General features: G+C 28.0%; 3 protein-coding genes across 3 annotated transcripts; all 3 read right to left on the bottom strand.

The window, feature by feature from the left end:
• On the bottom strand, positions 1-12,310 carry LOC107066324 (uncharacterized). The gene is made up of 11 exons (XM_089175240.1): positions 12,205-12,310; positions 10,312-12,107; positions 9,986-10,214; positions 9,360-9,868; positions 8,857-9,080; positions 7,228-8,742; positions 6,679-6,839; positions 6,415-6,581; positions 2,260-6,325; positions 1,104-1,186; positions 1-1,015 (listed from the first exon to the last, which is right to left on the bottom strand). The coding sequence occupies exons 1-11, from the start codon at positions 12,308-12,310 to the stop codon at positions 296-298; spliced, it is 9,576 nt and encodes a 3,191-aa protein (XP_089031366.1). The 3' UTR covers positions 1-295.
• Positions 12,311-15,227: 2,917 nt separating this feature from the next.
• On the bottom strand, positions 15,228-21,618 carry LOC107066337 (mitochondrial 10-formyltetrahydrofolate dehydrogenase). Its single transcript, XM_015320875.2, has 8 exons — positions 20,031-21,618; positions 19,351-19,410; positions 18,814-18,958; positions 18,415-18,649; positions 17,228-17,904; positions 16,661-17,075; positions 15,916-16,574; positions 15,228-15,835 (listed from the first exon to the last, which is right to left on the bottom strand). The coding sequence occupies exons 3-8, from the start codon at positions 18,947-18,949 to the stop codon at positions 15,258-15,260; spliced, it is 2,700 nt and encodes an 899-aa protein (XP_015176361.2). The 5' UTR covers positions 18,950-18,958; positions 19,351-19,410; positions 20,031-21,618; the 3' UTR covers positions 15,228-15,257.
• Positions 21,619-21,757: 139 nt separating this feature from the next.
• On the bottom strand, positions 21,758-23,725 carry LOC149031619 (protein Red-like). The gene is made up of 3 exons (XM_089175238.1): positions 23,586-23,725; positions 22,972-23,485; positions 21,758-22,876 (listed from the first exon to the last, which is right to left on the bottom strand). The coding sequence occupies exons 2-3, from the start codon at positions 23,461-23,463 to the stop codon at positions 21,815-21,817; spliced, it is 1,554 nt and encodes a 517-aa protein (XP_089031364.1). The 5' UTR covers positions 23,464-23,485; positions 23,586-23,725; the 3' UTR covers positions 21,758-21,814.
• Between the last annotated feature and the right edge of the window lie 36 nt (positions 23,726-23,761).

The raw sequence follows: 23,761 nt of genomic DNA on the forward strand, positions 1-23,761 counted from the left end.
CCTTTTCTAAAAAAAAAAAAAAACAAAAAAAACAAAAAAAATAAAAAGAAAGTTAAACTGTCTACAAATAAATAGGAACTAGCCTGTGCATTATGTGAAGTCACTAATTAACAAAAGAAATCTCCTAATCATAAACGATCAAGTGATAATCAATGCTTAAATATTTAACACAACGTAATATTATAGACAAAAAAAAACTGCATAAGAACATATTATGGTGTATGTTTGCATTTTTTGTTTGTTTGTTTTTGAACGAGAGTTCAACTGATTATCTGATCAACTAGAACTATAATAGCTATATCATGACCTTCCTTTTTTTCGCATGTGCCACTTTAACCACACTCGTAGTCTCCATAATCAAAGTTTCTAATATGGCTACGGTAAGTCCATTTTTCACTGCCAATTCATCATGATGAAACTTAGTCCATTCATCTTCTTCAGCTTGTGCCTCTCTAGCTAATAATTCGTCGACTCTATCCCTACGTTTTCTACTCCAACGCATTACCATATTCTCCCTTTGTAATTTAGTTTTAAATCCAAACAACGTTGCTACTTCTTTACTAACATATTCATGAAGCTCTTCTACTGTCTTTGGAATTTTCATAGCTGGTTTAGTTTTAACATTTGGTTTTGTCCAACTTGGACCAGGCTTCTCATATTCCGCTTGATAAACTTCCGAAATTGTTTCCTTACATAAATCGAATAGGAATGTATTGTAAATTTTACGATCTTTTTTTGCAATCTCGTTACTTTCCTTCGTTAATTCGTAAATTTCTGGAGGAGCTTCTAATGTCATGATATCTTGTCCAGATTGTTTAGCTTTGTATATCAAAGCTGTAGCCTTTTCCGTGAATGCCGTTAACTCTTCGATATTCGAAGGAATTACTGCAGGAGGTGGAGAAGGTGAAGCAATAGCAATGGAAATTCGATTATCTCCTGGAGGTGTATATGGCGGTGGAGGTTTATTCGGTATTTCTCTAACGTAATATACCTCTTCAGCTTCCAATTTTTTGATCTACAAAAAAGGAAAGACAAAAAATTGATAATAGATAAGTATAACATATTATTTTATTAATTTAAAATAATAACAAAATATCTATTACCTCTAATTCAATTTGAAGTTGTTGTATACGAAGTAGCTTAGCCTCCAAGTCAGCAACTTCTAAGCCTGGTTGTTTCAATGAAGCTGTAGGCATTAAAAATAAAATAATATATATTAAATGTAAATATAATATATATATACAGTATATATATATATAGGAAAAGCAACAAGATTTGTTACAATACATTAGGGATAATATCTTAGAAAATTTTTAGTGCTTCAGAAAAAATAGGGAAGATCAAAAGTAGTAGAAAAATTGGAATATCTTTTCAAGGCACATGATTCAACCCAATGATAAAATGTGAGAAAATCAAACATTCTATAGTATGATTATTATAAAGACTTTTTCTTTCTGAAAATATGTATATAAATACTTATATATATATATAGAAGAATCATATAAACGTTGTTTTTAAATGTGTCGTGATTTACAACATTTACAAATCTTCTTGTGCATCAACAAATTAATAAGGTTCAAGCATTCATGCAACACTGATTAGTACAAAATGAACAAGTTAATGTTCGTTTCATTCGAAATTTCATGATGTATTATTACCTTTAGGTAAATATTATCTCGACTTTGCTATTCTGAAAATAAATAACACATAGCTATACCAGGCAATGCTTTGCATAAGAGCGCTCAGCCATTATGAAAATTGAAATAGATAAGATAAAAGTGCATATTTCCTTTTTTTTTTTGTTTTTTTTTTTGTCTTTTTGTTTTTTTTTTCTCGCTGAAATTCACTTCACATAAAATGCATGACATCATTTACAACCCAAAATATAGTCGTTATAATTTATAAAAAAAATATCAATCATTTGACATATATTTGTTTAACAAATATAAACGAAATATTGATCAAATGGTAATATTACTATAAAGAGTTTAAATGAAGTTCAATACATAAAATTATGTAAACGAATTTACATAAAAAAAATTTGATGAATGAAGAATACAGAATCAGAATAATAATAATAATAATACTTAAAAGATCAAAACACATTGATAATTATTTTCTATATATAGAATTGAATATATCTTGAAATAATAAATATATAATAACATAGAATTTATATGAATGAAACTATCTATACTTCATTCATATTGTAAAAATCTAAGCATAGACAATAATAATAGTAAAAGAATAAATATATACCTTTTATTTTATCGATCATTGCTTCTATGTCTTTTTCCGATGTTGTAACAATAGGTGTTGCGTGAAAATCCGTCTTTGATTGATCTTGTTTTCCCATATTCGTATTACTAAGTAGATCATCGTCCAAGGCATCAATATTCAATCTAGAGTTATTTAAATCTCTTGGTGAATCTATTTCTATTTCTGATACACCAGCAGGAGTATCACCACCCTCGCTAGAATCAGATGATGATACATCTTCGTGTTGTTTTTGTATCACGTTTTGATCTACGTCACTTATTATTTTAACGTCTCTTCCCTCAGACTGAGATAATAGATCATTCAATTTATTAGAAACATCTTCAGTTTCAATTTCAGTCAATTTGGAATTATCTGATATTGTATCTTTCATAATCTCGATATTTGGATCGACTGATTGTTCTATTTGTATTATTTGATTTTCATTATCTAATAATGATGGATCAATCACTTCTCTGTTAGATATTGTTTCTTCTTTTTTATCTTCTCCTAATGTTTTTATTAACAATTCTGGTAATGATTTTTGAGAAATTTCATCTAGTATCCTTAATACTTCAGATTTGTGCACTGCTTGATAATTTTCTGTTATCATTGTTCCTTTTTGTAAACTTTGTGTTCTTTGACTTTCCGTTTTATCCAAAATTTCCGATACTTCAAGACTTTCCTCAGAGATATCTTCATATTCAGGATCTCTCAATACTTCAAACTGTGTTTTAGTAATAATGTCAATAACATTAGTTGTAGTTATGGTGTTTTGTTCCTGTGTAAATTGTAAATTACTCGAGGATTCATTTTCTCGTGAAAGATTTCTTTCAACATCTTCTTGTTTATCATTTTCTGATAAACTAACACTCTTATTAGAATGTATTTCTGTTGATTCAGGATGTTTTTCTATCACATCTAAACTACTTTCCGCAATTTCAACTAAATTATCAAGTTGTTCACCCTCAGAACTTTCTGCTTCAGGCAATGATGATTCTAAATCTATTTGTTCTTCGATTACTGGAGATTTACTTTCTTTTTCAATAGCAGTAACATAAGTTACATGTGATTCTTTATTTTCATCATGAATATTATTTTTTTCATCATTTAATTCTTCATCGGATAATTCAATCTTAGTACTAATTTCTAATTGGGGTAATAAATCTTCAGTATTATCTGAATCAGATTTAGTGATTATTATTTCACGTGACTGAACTATTTCTCGTTGGACAGTATCTTTATCTTCTATTTCTAAATTTAATTCAATATTTACCACAGATACATCGTCTAATTTATTGGATGGAATATCTAACAACGCTTCACTACTAGCATTAATACGATTTTTATTATTGTATTCTAAATATAATGGAGTAATATTAATTGTATTATTGTCACTTGTTGACAATTTATGAATCTGCAACTTATCATCAAGTGTAGAATCGCATGTAATTGATGGAAATGGACTTTCCATCGTAAGATCCATATTATCTGTTTCTAAGATAATCTTAGTTTGAATATTAATTTCATTCAATTCATCATTGTTCTCATTTTCTTTTCCTGAAGGAATGGATGATTTCATAGATTTTATATCATTTATGTTTTCATCAGTTTTCTCTCTTCCTACATATTGCTTTTCTTCTTTATCATTTTCCCTGGCAATTATATCTAATATATCGTCAAGCTCGTCAGTAGTTTTTTCAATGTCAGTTTCATTAATCTTTAAATTAAGAGCATCAATATTTGTTGATTCTGCTTTAGGTAAAAGCATAGATTCATCTTCTATACTAACAGATAAGTTTTCTGTAAAATCTTCAACAACATCATTTTCATTTTCTTCTTCTTCTTCTTCTTCTTGTGATATATTTTTATGATCTGAATTAATATACATGTGCGATGATGATTCTATTTCACGATTCTCTGTTTGTTCACCTTCAATTTCTACTTCATCGTGAACAATATTAAATGAATCAGATATTGTCCAGTCATCCTTATCTACAGACATTTTTTCGGTGGATACAATTTCAGATACATCATTTTCTTCAACATTGAAATGACGTTTAATTAAATTCACAGACAATGTATTTGCATTTTGTGAAATAATATTATCTTCGTCTTTACTATTAGAAATATTATATTGACCCGTATTTATTTCTTCTTTATTAGTAAAGTAATCTCTCGAAGATAAATGTATTTCATTATTTTCAATGGAAGAAATATTGTCAATTTGCAAAGTATCTTCATTATTTTGAAATTGTGAAATATTTTCTAAATGTAATATACTTTCATTGGTAATTACATCATTGTCCTTTTTCAAACTGTCGTCTTCTTCGATTATTATTGGGCCTTGTTCTGATATATTTGTCGAAATTGATTCTACATTTTCAGAAAGTTTTTCACCGTATGATTCTTGTGTTACAATTTGAACATCTACACTTTTATCATCAATCATTTCTTTGTTCAAAAGTGTATTTATTGTAGGTGTATCCTTCGCATAATTATTTTCTTCTATGGATGATGATATCGATGATTCTGATTTTTTATTAATATCTGTTATAGTAGGCAGATAATATGAAAAATCTTGATTAAGTTTTTGTATCTTTTGTGTATTTGTTTCCAATGGTATAATTGACGAATTATTATTATTATTACCTTCAAGTATTTTTGCATGCTCGGATATAATTGATTTTTCAATTTCATTTAATATCTTTTTACTTTCCGCTTTATAATCTATTTCTTGACTTGATTCGGAAAATATTTCCTTTTCTGGAATGAATTCAGATATAACTTGACTCACATTTTCTTCTAAATTTGCAGAATCATTATTACTGACAGATTTTAATTTAGAAATGTCTGTAGAATTATTTGAAATTTCCGTATTAATAGGAAGAATTTCCGTATCTGTAATATCCGATTGAATTGTTTTATCATTTTCTTTATTAGATATTAATGTATTATTGTCGATTAACTCAGATTTCGAAAAGACCTCTGATATATCTTTTAAGGTACTTTTTTCATCATTATCATGCTTTTCATTGGATAAACTACTAATTCGTGACATCATTTCTGATAGAGCCTTAAGCTCATTTTCAAGGCAATTAATATCTTCATTTAGATTTTTATTATTTAATTGTAAAAAGTGTAATTTTTTAGAATAATTAAGCGTTCCATTATCATTATTATTATTATTATTATTATTATTATTATTATTATTATTATTATTATTATTATTATTATTAATAGCAAGTTCCATATTGGAACTTGGGATATATGTTTCTGATCTATTTGAAATAATCTTTGAATTATTTGTTGTTTTTGATGTTTCTATTGTGTTGGACTGTGACACATGATTTTTTAAAGGCACTTGTTCAACATCAATTAAATCTGATTTTGTTTCTATTATTGCAATTTGATCACTCTTATGACTCTTCGATTGTTTTAATTCAGATGCTGTAGGAATATCTGTATCGGTATTTATTACACTAACTTCATCTTTAATATCTTTTGAATTATTGTCAGATGATATTGCAACTGTTAATATTTCTGGTACAGTGACAAGCGTGTGATTAGTTTGAGTTCCACTTGAATGAAATGTGGTATTGTAATTTGTAACTTTTTCACCTTGATCATCGTCAGAAGTTGATGACATTGAAATAGATCGATGTTTTTCATATTCTGTATCTTTCAAATCTGTAAATATCGATTGAACATTAGAATGATTATCTTGTTTTTTATTGTTCGACGACGATTCTACCACATTATTATTCCTTTGAATTATTTCTGATGGTTTAGAAAAATTGGTTTCTTCACTTTTACTCTCATATATTAAAGATTGAATGTTCTTAATAATGCCCTTTTGCTGAATTTTTGTTGATAATAAATCAGATTCTGATCTTGAACGTAATAAGTCACTTTTTTTATAAATCTCTTGTATTCTCTTAAGTGGAATATCAGGTACTTTAAATTCAGCCAATGATTTAGACTCTATAGCCAATCTGTCATTATCCTTCACAGCTTCTTTTCTAGATTCCAATTTTTTTCTCATCTCATGAATAGTTGTATCATATTTCTATTTAAAAACAAAATATCAAATATATTAAATATTTGTATATAATCATATAAAATAGTTTTGAAAAGGTAATAAGATTAAATATATACCTTAATTTGATTTAACAAATTAGCTTCTAATGCTTTTAACTTTTGTTTCGTTTGTTTTCTAGCTTCCTTTTTTAAACGTGACATTTCTATCCTACGCTCTGCTAATTTTTCTGTAAGTAATTCTATTCTTCCTTCCACGTCACTTGTATCAGATGAGAGTGTAGAATCTATATATATAAAAAAAAAAGAAACATAAAATCGTATAATAATTAAATATAAAAGTACAAATCAATATGTGTAAATATTAAAATACACCCCTACTACCTTGATGAGACAAAGCAGAAGTTGCAGTGACAAGCTTATATGCAGCTTCTTCCATTCGTGCTACACGTTCTTCTTCAGCTCTTAATCTTGCATCCCATGCCATCCACTCTTCTACACAATTTCTACGTGAAACAAGTGCCGCTTCTCTTGCATTCAAGATTCTGTATAAATACATTATTAATTAGTTACAAATTAATTATATTCATATAAGATTTATTATGTCGCGCGTATATAAATAATTAGCAATTATCGATTAATATGTGATTGAATAGTTATAATTATGAAAAGAGTAGATTATATATATATATAAAATGTTTGCACCAAATATAAATTGTGCACGATAATATCAGCATGCAGTTTGCCACTAAAGAGAATCTATTTTTACAATGGTTGTGGACTTCATGGTGAATTCACATTTTAGGTTTATTATTAGACATCTTATATATGGCTACAGAGATTTAGTAAATTATTAATAATGAAATGTCAGAGAAGAATGATGTGTGTGACTGTTGTTGTTAAACATAAAAATGACTTTAAAGTATTACTTACTGTTCAAGCTTTTTTGAAGTTTTAAAATCATGATTTTGTGATCTGATAACTATTGATCTAGTATATTCTTTCCCATTATCTACAGTATTATGATTAGAAATGGCAAATGTTCCAAGCTGAGATCTCGTAGATATATCACCACAGTTTTGTACGTTCTTTCCTTTATCCTTAGATGGATGATAATTGTTGTCGTTATAATTTTCAATGCTTCTTTCAAAAACATTTTCTACTGAAATATTTTCTTTACTTTCGTCTATTATATCGGCAAATAATTTGGAATTTTTATCCTTCATAGCGTTAGATTGTCTGAATAAAACTTTAATAGAATTTTGATTAATAGTTTGATCGGTACTAAGATCAAGCTCATCTAAAATAGAACCATCATCATTTCTATCCGACGATTGTATAAACTCGTTTTCTATTTTTGTGCGTTTGTTATGATGTTTTGTAAATTCTTCTATTTGTGAACTAGATTTAGATCTTAGTATATTTTCTGTCAATATGGTCGATGACGATCTTGTTCTTTGACATTTCGAATTTTTTCGTTTGGTACTTGCCTTAAGCTCAGAATTTTGTTGAAACTTTTTAGTAATTTCTTTATCATTAGAAATTGACGACGACTTATCCGTTTTCTTAGAATTTCTTAAACAAGTTTGAACAGTATCTTCAGAAATTTGAGAAGACTTAGATGTCTTTGACAAAGCATCCTGTTCAACAGAAGTTATTAATTCTTGTATCGTTTCAGTATTTACTGCAGTATCTCTGGAAGATGGTTCTTTCTCTTTTAAAGAAGTTACACTTAGAAAATCAACTTGTGATGATTTAGATTTCTTTGATAATTCATCTACTAAAGTATCAGATTCTGACTTAACATATTCTGTAATTGAGTTATCTAAATCTTGTTGCAATGATTGTAAACTAATAGTCTTTTGTTTCTCATGTACGTGCCCAGCTACATTCACGCAATGTCCTTGCATCAATTTGGATTCAACATCAAGCTGATGAGATCTTAATTTAATAATATCTCCTTTAGGCATTTTATCTTCAAATTTACGCGATCTCAATTCGTATTTCAATTTATTACTACTCTTCGGTGAATTAACAATATATTTGTTTGATGATTTTAAATCTTCTTCGTTTAATTTATCATATTTTAATAATGAAACATTAGACTCGTCTACCAAATTTGCTATTTTTTCAGTACTCGATAAATCTATTATCTGAAATTGCGAATCATTTTCTGTTAATGCCAATTTTGAATCCATATGTGATTTATCGAGTAGAGATTTATCGTGTAGAGATTTATCAGAATCAACTAAAGAACTCATCGAACTGTTACTACGAATATCATAACCTTTCATTGGTCCACATGATCTACGTGGAGAATGACTATCAGCACTTCTTTTTAATTTTGTTAAAATATTTTTCGTCGACATTTGAGGATTAAGCGTATTCCTTTGCTTTTGTAACATTACTTTACGTTCTTGACTTGCTATTTTATGAAGTTCTTTCAATCTATGTGAAAATAAAACAAACAAAACCAAAAAATATTACATAACGTTATTCAAAGTAATAATAATAATAATAATAATAATGAATAATACTAAAGAATAATTTATAATCACTTACCTATTCATTTCATCTTTCTCCTGTTGTAATTTTAACAATAAAGCTCTTTGCTTTTTCTTAACTGAACTAATACGACTATCTTGACCAGTATCCCTCAATGCTCTTTTTTGCTCTTCCAGTTTAACTAACTTTTTGGTTTTATCGTGTAATGTTTTTTCACGTGATTTAAATAACATTTCTATTTTGTCATATCTCGTTTTTTCATCTTTTATCAATTGTGCTATCTAATGAAATAAAAGTACAATATTATTTTTTAAATGTCACAAATATATGCATTCATGTTGAGAAATAAAACCAAAAAAAAGGAAACATGTGTGCAGAACACACGTGTTAGAAGTGAAATCTTCAAAAAAAAAACTAAGTTTCGAGAGAATAAAATGAATACAAAATATCTGATGTAGGATAATTGTATTCTTTCGGATTTTTTCAAATCACATCCATTCTAAAGAAGTTTTCACTTTAATAATAATAATAATAATAATAATAATAATTCCTGGTCTTACCTCTAAATCGAGATGTTTGTTAAAAGAACAAGTTACATCTCTCGTAGAAATACTAATTTCTGTACCAGTTTCTGTTTTAATAGAAGATGTAGTTTCATGTAAACTGATTTCTGACATTGTTCTTACTTTACTAGGTAATGAAAGATCTTCTAATTCCAAATCTTCAAATTGATCTCTAGAGCCTAAAGAGAGTAATGGAATTTCATAATTTTCTAAAGACAATTCATGTCCATGAGTATTTTTATGAATTTCCAAAAAACTATTAGTTAAACTACGTCGACTTGGATATATGTCAGTTTGAGTTCCAATATCATTCACTGTTTGTGTTTGAACTTCTGCTACTTCAATGATTGATTTATTTCTTTTTCTTAAATTATTATTTTGCTCTTCTGTTTCATCTTTCTTCGTGAATGCTTGTTCATCGATGGAAGAAGCTTCATCGATTTTACTTATCACTCGTTTATCACTAACAACTTTTTCTAGGCTTGTATTGTCATTAATTTGTGATACTATTATAACAAAAAAAATATAAAATTATAATTAAATTGTCATTTTAAAATCTATGTGTGTATAATGTATTATATTAAAATTATACAATAATAATAATAATAATAATAATAATTTACCTCTATCAGCATTTTTCTTATCTATTGTAGAACTTTTTCCCATATTATCTAAATGTAATATAAATTCACCGGCAGCTTGACTTTGTTTCTGTATTAATTCTTTTTCTTGTTCACTTTTTACATTGTAAAAACTTTTCTCCACATCCATAACTTGTCTCAAAGATTCATTCATCGAATCTAGTAAATGTAATTCTGCTTGAAATTGCATATGCAAAGCGGTCGGATGTAGCTGAGAAAAAGAAAATGCAATTTTAATTAAATTTAATAATTTTACAAAATTAATACACACACACACCCCCATATATAATAATTAGATATATACTCACAAGTTGTATTCCATGCTGAATTGTTTCTGGTTTTGCAGATGTTTTATACTTCGAAGTTTTTGCAGCATCAACATTGACATCATTACCCTGTACCACTGGTTTTTTTCTTTTCGATCGAAATATAAGATTCATATCAGGTGTAACTAAATCACGAAATTCTTCTTGCGTATAATTATTATCTCTAAAAGTTATCCATCGTGGATCTAGCAAGGCTTCTGGTAATGAGCTTTCATTTAAATCAGTTAAATCATTATTACTACTTTGAAGTTTATTAGATAGATTAATATCTTGAGAAAAAGCTTCATTTTTATTACTACTTGTGTCTTGTACAGAAGAAGAATCTTCATTATAATTTGAATGTTCATAATTTTTTCCAGATTTTTTCAAATATAAACTTTGAATTGTTTGAAGTTTATCAGTAGTATCTTTATTCTGTGATAATTCAGTAAAAACTGTGGAACATGTGTTGTTGCGTTTTTTTAAACTGCTGTTAGAATCAGATATAATTTCAACATCACCAGAAGTATCTGAATATGTAACATAATGTTTTCCTTCAATCCTATTTATAGACGTCTTAGTTTTGTTATATATTCTTTTATTATACTCTTTAATTCCTATACCTGTTTGTTTATTAACAGACTGACTTGATACTTTATTCTGTTGTTTCACTTGTTTATTCTCCAATTTATATTTGTGCTCATCAGTTTGTTGTTTCATTGGTTGCAAATCTTCTTTGCATTTATATTCTATGCTATCAAATACTATATTTTTAACTGTATCTTTGATTACATTTTTTTCCGATGATTTTGTAGTACGATCAGAATGACATTCATTATTACCTGTCTTATTTTTACATTCTAAAGAAGTGTCTCTTAATTTTGCAGATTGTAAATTCGAACATCTGTGCTTTTTATCACTATCCTTTCTAGCGGTAGAAGTTGCAAAATTTTTATTCTTTGGTTTAGTCAATACAAAATCACATTCTCTTGGTACAAATAAAGGCAAACGATCACTTTTAACTCTTCCTCCTAATGATACAGAACTGCTAGTATTGTCTGTAATATCTTTTCTAGAAACGTGTCTTGGGCTTTTAGATCTTTTACTAAAATCCGAAGAAGAATACAATATTTCATCACTTTTTGTATACAAAGAATCATCCTTTCTTATTCTCTTAGATCTATTTTCCTTTTCCCTAGAATTTTCTCTAACGTGTTCTTTCTTTTTCGAGAAACTAGATGCTATTGAAACATTAGGTGCTTTCAATGGTTCAACATTTTCACAAGCTATTACTGATGATGGCCCCTCAGACAATGAAAAGTCTAATTTTCTTTGTACTCTTTCCCTCGATGTTTTTTCTGATCTTTCAGGCACAAAATCATTGGATGATACAGCCAATTTTATTCCAACAACATCTTTCGAAATTGGATTGTCTTTAGTAGAATAATCTAAGGTCTTAGATGACATTTTTAAATCCGGTACCTTTATCGGCTCTCTAAAAGCCATATTTTGCATCGATTGATATAAATTATAATTGCTACTAAATTTGAATTCTTTCGAATATACCTCGGCTTCTGTTTTATTATCAGAATCGTATAATTTCTTCTGTGTATTAGGTTGATCACCAAGAGATAATTTTCTTTTAACTGCACTGATAAATGTAAATGGATATGGTTGAACTGGATGAAAAGACAACAAATTTTCTACATTTTTAAAATCAATTTGCGATTTCTTATTAGACGTTTCTTTCAAATCTTCTTTACTATTATCTACTTGATGCTTTTTAATCCAAGATGTGTCTATAATTATAAAAACAAATCTTATAATAAGAACATTTCTAATAAAGTTCAGAAATCCACAACTACCAACCACCACAATGTACAAATAATTATTTACTTACATTAACCAAACTTTCTGCACGTTTAACAATAATATCTGGATCATTAAAGAAGACATATTTTTTTTTAAGGCCTATGTCTTCCTTCTTATCATTACTATTCATATTTTCATTATTAAAAGATGTAGATACTTCTATGTATAACTACTTTTTAGTAAATCTATAGATTTACGCTTATACGGTCTTTCCTTATTAACTATTGCTGAAAATCAAAATCAAAAGTCAATGAAAATAAGAAAAAAAAAAAGTAATAAAATTCATAAAGCTAAAATTGAATCAAATATCATCCCCCTGCTTACTTGTATTACCAATTACAGAACACTCTATACATATAATGACAATAAATCTAACCATAAACTCTGATACTTCTTGTTATTTGAAAAATGTGCATTTACTTTTAAAGATGTTTTAAGTATGATTCATAAATGAATAATAAATATTATTAATGAAAATAAAATAATAAATAAAACTTACACTAAGTCATTTTGTTGTTGTTGTTGAGAACATAAGGTACAGAAGAATTCCAAATCAAAGTAGTGCACTTAATTGAACATATTTAAAGATACCTCCTCCCAAAGAAATCATAACCTATATTATAAAGAAAAATCTGCTTACATTAACTGATACTTATATATCTTCTATGTAATACTGACAGTTATAATTAATTATATATGTATATATGTACAACTAATTAAAATGATAATATCTTTGTTCTGATCATAATTCACATTACAATCACGACACTAGACAGGATCGTCGTCTTAAACTGTGTCTCTACAACGGTCATTTGTATACGGTAGATCACGTGGTACTCAAGAATTTACTATTCTGCAAAATTAAAGATGGCAACAATGGAACGCATATAATCGATAATACTGCACGTATATGCATCAAATAAAAAATATAAAGAAATACAAAATGAAAAACGTTAAAGTATTATTTAACTGAAGTAATTTATGATGAAAAATGTATGCAAAATAAATGATTGTTTTTTTCAAAATGTTATTAAATCAAAATTTGGCATAATTTGTTATAACTAATTTGAAATTATGCACACGTAAAGAGACAATTAAACGATTTTCACCTGATTTCAACTTTCTGTGATAGATTTTTGCAATATCTCAGTAATGTCACTCTCTAATGTTCAATTAAATATTAATTTTTTTTTATAATAATATTACATTTTGAACACTAAATACATTAAACTTATTGTATTTATTATTATCTTTATGAAAGAATGTATCTTTGCAAATATCTAGTAGGTTAGCACAGTATCTCAGATTTGAAGGATCTATTTTTTTCTGCAAACGATTGGTGGTGGTTACTCAAATCTTTCTTTTGTTTTATTTGACACAATTATAACGAAAATATTACGAGTAAATTGTATTTTAAGAAAAAAAAACAACAAAAAAACAAAAGAAAAATACAATTTAAATTTGTAGATTTAAAAAGCTTTGATCTGAAAAACAAAACAAAATTATTTACAATAAATTAAGAATAGAAAATATTTTCAATAACGATTCTATTTAAATAATTTACCACTACACTTTACCTGTTGCTTATGTATTGTTTGTATGTAATGAACATCGATATATAATAACGGTAAATATACATATATATATATATATATACACACGCACGCATGTACATTTTAATAGTTCAACTTTTTTCCTCTAGATGGCGAATGAGATCAGTCATTGAAAAGAAAAAAATATCCCTACTCGGAAATAGTTCATTGATGAGACAAAAAACAACTAGAAATTTGAAGACTTCTGAAGAAAATCACCATTTATATTTAAAAAGTAAACAATGTTGTTAAAAGAATCAAAAGAAAATGACTATTAATTAAATATATAAATAAATTGAAATTAAATTTAGCACAGCCATTTGCCCGGTAGTACTTGCGTTACATATTTTACAATTAGGTTTATATATATCGCAAGTAATACCGACCCAGGTCTCACCACGAGGAGGTTGCTGTGTTTGGAGACCCTCAGACTAAGACACACTCTATTTTTACATTTATTTCTATTTTTTTTTTTTACAATATTCTAATATATTCTAATAATATTTAAAATTATTTAAAATAAAGTACATTTGTTTTAACGTTTCTACGCAATGATAACTTTGAAAGTAAAATTATCATCTAATAAAATAATAGATCGAAATTATTTAATATTCAAAGTATATTAATAGGTATTTAATGTTTAAAACAATGTATAAATGTTTAAACAATTATAAATATTAGTAGAGAATAAAACTATGCTTGATATACCTTAAATAATTATTAATTAATTGAAAAGAATGTGTATTGTTAGTTAAAATCACCAAGTATATGAACGGTACACCGTATTCCTCGGAATTCACCTTCAGACTGGCACGTTGTCCTCTATCAAAATTCTTCTATTCAATGTTGTTGATATGACTGTTTGAATGATACGCATGTGTACAACGATAATAATATTCTTGATAAAGAGAATGAAAGATTATAACGTTTTAATTTGAACATTTTTTGTTCATTCTAATGTATTATTTTATCGTTGTTGACAGTGATGACTTGGAGGGTTAAATTAGAGGACGGTCTAACGGGGGATTTCAAGGAGTACGGTACACCAATCATATACACTGTACTTTTACATAACAATATACAATTTTGTCGATTAATTAACAATTATTTTTGGTATAATTTTTTACTCTAATATAACTCTACTTATATTTAAGATTGTTTAAACTATAAATACATTTAATATTCTAAGAGTTTATTAATAGATGTGTATTTTTTAAACACACACAAATGTACTTTATATTATTCTTATTTTTTAATGAGTATTAAACAAATTTGAAATTCGACTCGAAGACTATATTATAATGCATGAGATAAAACGTAATGAATGAAAATAAAAAGAAAATATTTAAACGATTATTTTACATGATACGTTAATATAGTACAAAACAAAAAAATGAATTTAGAATAATATGATTCTATGAAGTTAAAGGAAAAATATAAGGATCGTATAAAACATTCAAGACGCACAACATTATTTATTAAAGTCTAATACTCGATCGTTACGGTTTTTGTTTTGAGATATTCGTTGAGTGCTTCTTGTCCAAGATCTTTTCCAAATCCTGACATTTTGAAACCACCGAAAGGTGCTGCTACGTCTGTTTTATTGTAAGTATTTACGAATACCGTACCAGCTTCGATTTTTTCAACAAATCTCAATGCTTTAGCAATATCTTTAGTTAATACTCCAGATGCCAAACCATATTCTGTATTATTAGCTCTTCTTATTATATCGTCCATGTTTTTACCACTAAATTTAGAAATCACCATAACAGGACCAAAGGATTCTTCCTTAGCTATATACATATGATCTTCAACATTGGTAAAAATCGTTGGTTCGAAATACCATCCCGGACGATCTATACGTTTACCACCATAAGCCAACGTAGCACCTTCGTCGATACCATATTTAACGTATTCTAGAAGCTTGATGAGATGATTTTTATGATTTTGTGGCCCATGAGCCGTACTTCGATCGAAGGGATTACCTATCGATATCTTTTTCGTTTCTTCGATTATTCTTCTAACGAATTCATCGTGAATAGTTTCTTCAATAAAAATGCGGCCTATATAACAAAATAAAAAAAATTAATTAAATATCAATGTGAACATAAAATATATCATTTCATAAATTCTTTATACGTACCAGCAGCAATACAATTTTCACCCTTGTTAAAGAATACACTGCCCATTCCTATTTTCACAGCCTCTTGAAGATCAGCATCCTCGAATATGACTAAAGGACTTTTACCACCAAGTTCTAACGACACTTTTTTCAAATTACTTTCGGCGCAAGATGTCATAATTGTTTTACCAATTTCCGTGGAACCAGTGAAACCAAGTTTTCTGATAAGCGGATGATTAACTATAGCGTTACCAGTTATAGAACCATTACCCGGAACAATGTTTATAACACCAGGAGGAATACCAGCTTTTACACTAAGTTCAGCGAATTTTAACGCAGTTAATGGTGAAGCTTGAGCTGGTTTCATCACAACCGTATTACCGGCTGCTAAGCAAGCTGCCATTTTCCACGAGAGCATCATCAAAGGATAATTCCATGGCGTTACTAAACCACAAACCCCTATCGGTTCCTTTCGCGTAAATGTCAAATTTCTATTAGGTCTGGCATGAGATATTGGTATAGTTGAACCCTGTATCTTATCGCACCAACCAGCAAAATATTTCCAAGTTTCTATGGACATGCCAACGTGTGTTTTTAAAGCTAATGTGTAAACTGCACCAGAATCTAACGTTTCTATGGTTGCCAATTCTTCTTTATGTTTTTCCATCAGATCTGCCAATCTAAACAAAAAAATTGTATTCGTTAAAAAAACAAACTTCTTATAAAAATATTTAACAATAATTTCGATAATTCGATGAATACTAACTTATACAATAATTCTCCACGTTCCCTAGCACTAATTTTACCCCATTCACCTTCCTCGTATGCTTTTTTTGCAGCTTTTACAGCACGATCAACGTCTTCCACCGATGCACTCTGTACACTACAAATAACGCTCTCATCGTGTGGATTAATCGTATCGATCGGTTTACCATGTCCATTAACAAATTCTCCATTTATAAAAAGTTGTTTTGGAAACTTCAAATCCATGTTGTTAACTCGTAATTCTACGGCATCGTATTTAATATCTTTAGTTGCTGTATTACCACGTGCCGTCAAGATAACAGTTCCTACGAATTGCATAAAAACGGGTGCCATGAAGACGTGAATATTTTGCAAATTCACTCCTAAATTGTCCTTGACTTCTTCGACTAATCTAACGACGTCCATACTTTTGCCACCTAAACAGAAATGAATTATTAATGTATTGATTATTATCAAGTTCACAAGTTCTATTAATTTCCTGTTAATTATATCAATAAATTGAGATTATCTAATCTATATTATTACTTCATATTGATATGAAATAAAAAAAGAAACAACGATAACCTACCGGCAACAAAAAAATCCGTATCATCTTCTATATCCATGCTAAGTATGCCTTTCCAAATTCGTCGTAAAACATCTTTACTCTTCAATTCTTCTTCCGTCAATTCCAACATATTGTTCTCTTCACTTTGACCATATTTACTAGCATGAATGGTTCTAGTACCAATCTTGATTCTTTCAACATTAACAAAATTACCGTCGACTGTTTCGATCAACAAACCACCATCGTGAATTTTTCCTATTCGATCGTCAACGTTGATTTCACTTTGAACTTTGGGTAAAGTTCCATTCCATAAAGTAGAACCATACAAACGTACTTCCTCGTTGTTAATTAAAGTCAAAGCACCTGGTGTACTATCAAGACCACGAATAAAATCGTGAATTTTCTTTGCGGATTTTGACCAATCAATCTTTTGAAGTTCTTTTTTATTTAATAGAGGATCATAGGTTGCACCTATTTCTGATTGCGGTATAACAGGGGCAGTACCTTTCGCTACTAAATTAACAGCTTCAACCATAGCTTTGATACCTTCGGGATACAGATAATTATTATACAAAGTATCCAAGGTATCGTTTATTTCTATTTTATATGATTTTTGAAGTAATATTGGTCCAGTGTCGAGACCATCGTCAGCCCAAAATACTGAAAATCCTGCCATATCGTCGCCTTCTATTAAAGTCCTATTCAAAACATTGATATATTTGTTAATTCCATTTGAAATGTCAAGTTTCTTAGAATAAGTCATTGACCGGAATCATTTAATAAAAATATATGCCTTAGATATAATTATCTAACATTAAGTCAGCCTACATATACGCGAGAAAGTAGTCAAGAGAAAGAAACGATTTCGCCACAATCTGAACCAAACCGGTTCTACTATACTATAGTAATTCTCTACTTAAACTTCGATCTTTTATTCAATTGAAAAAATTGATAAAAATTTGTTCAAAGAATTCTTTAGAATTTTTTTATTGATTTGATTTAGAAAAAACAAATAAAAAAAAACAAATATGCGATAACTTATCGTATAAACAATAAATAGTGTAAAAGATTCATGATGAATTATCTTAGTCTATTTCAATATGTGCATCAAAGGATTAACAAATCATATTAAATATATTATTTCTTAGATAATTATAATATCTTATCTTATTTAATAAAAAGTTATAAGAAAAATATTATACTCTTACCAATTGATAGCACTAGCTCCTCTATGTCTAGGTAATAATGACGGATGATAACATATGCTACGATAATGAGGACGATTGATAACTTCCATTGGTATGAATTGACTGCAGAAGGGTAGTACGTTTAAATCAACTTTGATACTTTTATATGTATCAAGTACTTCAGGTATGGGTACACCCTTATTTCTCCAGGATTTAATTTTAAAGACAGGCGTCTTATCAATATTTGCTGCGATGGCTAGAATTATTAAAAATCAAATCAAATAGACAAGTTAAATAATGCATTCTTTTTTTTTCTTATAAACTGATAATTTTTGCATGGTCATTTTGTATATCACAGAATACAAATAAAATGTATGTAAATTTATTGAAAAATAATAAGAACAAATCATAATATCATACCTAATGGATCTTCTCGATTTCCTTTGTCAGGTATAGTAAAAACTCCAGTAATTTTATGACCATTTTGTCGTAACAATTTATAAACTTCAGCTGCAAAAGGACTCTGACCGATGATTGCTATATTAAGTTGTAACATCTTTGTTGCCTGTATTCACAAACAATTTGTTTACATTTAAACAATAATGGAATTCCTTTGTCGGAAATATCGATTGTTTTAAATGAAACGTTTATATGTTTTTTTTTAATTATAATACATATGTACAATGATACGATTACAATGCTTAAGTTTTGACGACAGATAAATTCAAAGAAATGGATCTAACAATAAGAATTAAATAACATGCTCATTTATTGTTATCTTTGATTTCAAGTAGCGATTTATTCGTTAAATATATCGATTAAATGATACGATTATTTTAATTATGCTCGATTATGCAGTCTTTGTTAGTTTCGTGATAAAAAATCAAGCGTGTTAATGTTATCTGTGTTTTCCCTCTTTGTATTTTTTTGTTTAATACCTTCAACCAAAATACGTACCTATTTATCTACAGGAAGGTATAAGGTTGAGAGATGTTTTGAATAGTACGTTTATGCAAGCTGTAAAAAGTAATGGTACATTTGTTGTTTTTTTTTAATTAATTAATTAATTAATTAATTAAGGAAGGAAACTTACTATACTATTATTTGCAATAGTGTTATATCTATAAATTATTTAAAATACTATATATTTACATATGTACATGTTAGTAATTAATTGGGTATCTACAAAACAAATAAATATATAAATATAATGATATAGTGAAATCTGGTTATTATAATCACGTAGAATATTATCAATCGATTATGATAACTATAATCAATTGATCTCAGAGAGTGACGATTCAATTTTTTAAAAATAAAATAACAATTTTTAGCAAACTCATACTACATGGACTTATTCTTCAAAACTTTCTTTTAATCGTAACATTGATTTTAATCTTTTATCTTAGTATACATGACAAAAATTCATAAAAAATATATAACAAAATTCAAAAGTTATCATAATAAATAAAATTCACTATATCATTCATTTCTATTATACTTGGGAACAAATAATACATATTTTCTCATCGTTAGTAAATTAATCGTAAAAATAAATAAATAAATTATTATTAAAAATTATTCGCGAAAGAATTATTAAACTACTTTGTAAAATAAAAATTAAAAGATTGACTTACGGAATTTACAAATGTACGGCAAAAGTGAAGATTTGCGAAAGTTAACATTGGACCAATCTCTTGTATAAAAATATTCTAATAATTATCATTTAAAATTAGAAATAAAATAGATCGATAAATCTAAATGAAATAAATTAATCGTTGAAATTATTTCAAATTCGTATATTACACTCGGTACCCACGTAAGAAGAGATCAAGCTCCCATTCGTTGCAACGTTAAACTGATTCAAATGGAAAAACGAACAAGGTTTATATAAGCCGTTGATATCGCTCTCCGGGAGGGTCAAGAACTGCATGTATTCCTTCTTGATTTTCTTTTAAATGACACAATATATACTTTATCAAAAGAGACACGTTTTACATAGTATTTTTTTTTTTATGTATTAATAAAGAAAGTCATTAAATGATGTATCGATGGATATAACGAAGAATAATATATTAATTGTATTAATACCGTGTAAACCTATGTCTTTATAAGCTTACGAAATTAATCTGTAAGATTACATGAATGTCAAAATATCTTCAATAACATAAACAAATTTATAAATAATAATAAACAAGCATGTGTGTTATATACGTGTACAAAAATTAAAGCTTTAGAGTAACATCGAAACGTTCATTTTACGTTTGATTTTATTTCTTTGAAATATATATATTTTTTTTTCATTTGATCGCGCGTCCAATTTTTATTATCAATCGCAAATTTAAATTCAATTTTGAAATGAAATAATTTCGAGAAAAGTATTTTATATATTTATATATTTAACGTGTGACGTTGGCATTTATTTTTTTTTAAATACTATTAAAAGAGATTTATGTAATGTTTGATATATATATATATATATATATATAGTCATTTAAATGATACATGAACTTATCTATGATTTCTTTTATTTTTTTTTAAATGAATTAATCTCTGTAAAACTTTTGTCGTTATTAGTTCAAATATTATCAACTGAAACTGGAATATTCCAGTTTATTAAAAAGATTTCTTAGTATCTGTTGAATATAAATCAACAAAGTTGTTTGCAAAGGGCACATTTAAGGTCAGAAGTTTTTTAAATTTCATTTTATAATTTGATTATTTGTGTACAACTTGTTAGAGAAAGATACTTCCCCGAATTTTTTTTGCAGATTATTTATAATGCAATCCTAAATACAATTACTTCAGATTACTGAAGATATTTATTTTTTTTTTTTTTTTTTACTATAAAATGCAAGGAAACATATTTTTATTCATATTTAAAAGTATTATATATATATATACACGTTCTACTTATGTTTAATACAATCTGTAAAAATATTGTACAATTAAACAATTCATTTTAAGCGATAATAAATACATACATGTATATGTATATACATATTTTTTTTTTCACGGTAATTTAAATATATGTAGTTTTTATTATAATATATACAGTCCAAATAATATTTGGTATTGTAAACGTGTGAAAAAAAATGTATTTCTGGCTTAATCTCTCTCTCTCTATCTCTCTAGGTTCTAGGTGAACATTTTTAATTTAATATAATGTAATAATGTTAATGATAATCTATGTGTTTTTAATTATATGATTTTAACGCATTGAGCACCGGCTCCGTATTAATGCGGGTTTTAGAGTCTGTCACTTGAACACCGGCCTCGCAAAGGTTTTGTTTGTTATTTTTATCAATTTTGTCTTTATTTTTCATTTCTGTTTAATTTTAGATGATAAATATATTCAATAAAAATATTATCTATACTATTGTATATTTGCACGAAAAAGTTTATAATAATTAACGAATATTTAATATCTCGGTACTTTAAATTCCGAGCCTCCTTCTAAATTAGTTGCTGGTTTTCTTTTATTCATAATATTTTGAATTTTCTGCCATTCACGATCCAATTCTGCTTTTTCATTCTTTTCTTTATTATATTTCCTAGTTCTTCTGCCATCAGCCATTTTGACTCCATATTGAAAAGCTGCTTTTGGCAGTGCTTCTTTATTATTCATATATTCGCTATATTCTTCTGGTGTATCAAAATCCCATCTACCAATAGGACCTTTTTTATTGCCCAAATCCATTTTTGTATAATCCACTTCATCGTCTGAGTCATCTATAGCATCCTGCATTTCGTCCAAACCTGGATAACACTCAGCATAACCTTCAGGCTCAGCAGCCAATTTATTAAGCAGTGCTCCCTTCTTAGGTACATTAGTTTCAATAATTTGTGGCAAAGTACTTGGTAATTGTGGAGTATTTGCTTTATCATCTGTATCTATATTATTCTCTGGCTTATCAAAGTATGAACCTTTCTTTTTATCACGATGCTGTATGCTCTCTTTTCTTCCAATAGTGGGAACATAATCACCAATATCCCCATAAATACTTTCATCCTGTGGTCTTGGAGGAAGATCCATGTCATTTGTATCATCAGCTCTCGAACGACCATCCTTATTTTTCTTACCTTTTTTTCCATGTCGATTACCTTGTCTTAGGTATGATAAAATTTGTGCCAATTTATTTATCACTATATCATTGGTCGTTAATGTTGGTGTATTCTCCACAGTAGGAACATCTGCTTTACTTCTAATTAACGTCGTCGGAATATCTACATCAGCATTTTCATCATCCAATTCTATAACATATGCCATTCGTCCTGGTGTAAAAAGTTCATTCCTTTCTATTTGTTTCGACTTCATAGTCAAAATAGTCTTATAAATATTACGACCAATTTTAGTTTTAAATTGCATTTCGTCTTCCTTTTTCTCTGGTTCTTTCTTCTCTTTTATCTTTTCTTTTGGTTTTACTAACTTTTCCATTTCTTGTTCTTGTTCGTGTTCTTTAGCTTCTATCTCACTACGTACCTATTGATAAATAAATCATTATTTTTATTTCTATAATGAAAATATATAATCTCATCCGATAATGAAGATATAAATAAATCATTAATTATAATTACTTTTTGTAAAAGGGCATAATCTAATCCTTTTACTAAATGAGTATGTTCCATATCACCTCCCAAGAATTTAGATTGTTGAATCATTTGTCTTCTACGTTCTGCTGCATCCATGCCTGATTTTAAATCAGGTGCTACAGCACGATATGCGCTAGCACTATTCATAGGATCTTCCGCTTGATAATCTTGATTTGTTCCATCTCTACGTTCTCTCGCTCTGTCTCGATATTTTTCAGCCAACTCTGCCATTTTATCTTCCTCTTGTTTCTTAAGTTTAGCATAAAAGCTCTTTTTCTTTCTACGTAACTCTGCTCTACTACCTCCAGTAACAATAGGTGTTTGTGCTGTCTTAGCACTAGCATCTCGAGCTGTGCCTGGAACTGATGCTGGTGTAGCTGAAGGAGCAGCTGCTCTTGGTGTCATTAATAATTTTCGAAAATCATCATTCGTTAAACGAACTGACATACTCATATCTTCCTCCATGGTTTCTGGCATTTTTAATATATTTGTTTCTAACCTAAAATTTCAAGTTTCATATATTAATATCATATATACATAAATATATGACATCTTATTGTATAATTTATTAATATTATTACTTTTATATATTATATTACCTTTGGATATCGATAAAAGATAAATATTTCGTCGAAATTTATATTAATACAAATAATATTACATATGACAACTATCAGATAACCACTGTTAATGCACTGTCGGTTCTTCAAGTGAATCTGCGCATGCGCAAAATATGACGTCATAAATTTGCCTTACTATTAAATCAATTTACTAC

This window comes from Polistes dominula, unplaced genomic scaffold (genome assembly GCF_049000335.1).
Source record: "Polistes dominula isolate Pdom_NZ unplaced genomic scaffold, Pdom_raw_medaka contig_82, whole genome shotgun sequence".
NCBI classification, from domain to species: Eukaryota; Metazoa; Arthropoda; class Insecta; order Hymenoptera; family Vespidae; genus Polistes; species Polistes dominula.

What these genes read in the sequence shown, in the direction of transcription:
- LOC149031619 (XM_089175238.1), bottom strand. Translation starts at nt 23,463, where the DNA reads ATGCCAGAAACCATGGAGGAAGATATGAGTATGTCAGTTCGTTTAACG. An exon ending in ATTATGCCCTTTTACAAAAA is followed by an intron (nt 22,877 to 22,971) that starts GTAATTATAATT and finishes ATTTATCAATAG; the next exon opens with GTACGTAGTGAGATAGAAGC.
- LOC107066324 (XM_089175240.1), bottom strand. Translation starts at nt 12,310, where the DNA reads ATGAATAGTAATGATAAGAAGGAAGACATAGGCCTTAAAAAAAAATAT. An exon ending in TTCAGCATGGAATACAACTT is followed by an intron (nt 10,215 to 10,311) that starts GTGAGTATATAT and finishes TCTTTTTCTCAG; the next exon opens with CTACATCCGACCGCTTTGCA. An exon ending in ACTTCAAAAAAGCTTGAACA is followed by an intron (nt 6,840 to 7,227) that starts GTAAGTAATACT and finishes GTATTTATACAG; the next exon opens with AATCTTGAATGCAAGAGAAG.
- LOC107066337 (XM_015320875.2), bottom strand. Translation starts at nt 18,949, where the DNA reads ATGTTACAACTTAATATAGCAATCATCGGTCAGAGTCCTTTTGCAGCT. An exon ending in GGAGCTAGTGCTATCAATTG is followed by an intron (nt 17,905 to 18,414) that starts GTAAGAGTATAA and finishes TGTTTTGAATAG; the next exon opens with GACTTTAATAGAAGGCGACG. An exon ending in CGTGGAGAATTATTGTATAA is followed by an intron (nt 16,575 to 16,660) that starts GTTAGTATTCAT and finishes TTTTTTGTTTAG; the next exon opens with ATTGGCAGATCTGATGGAAA.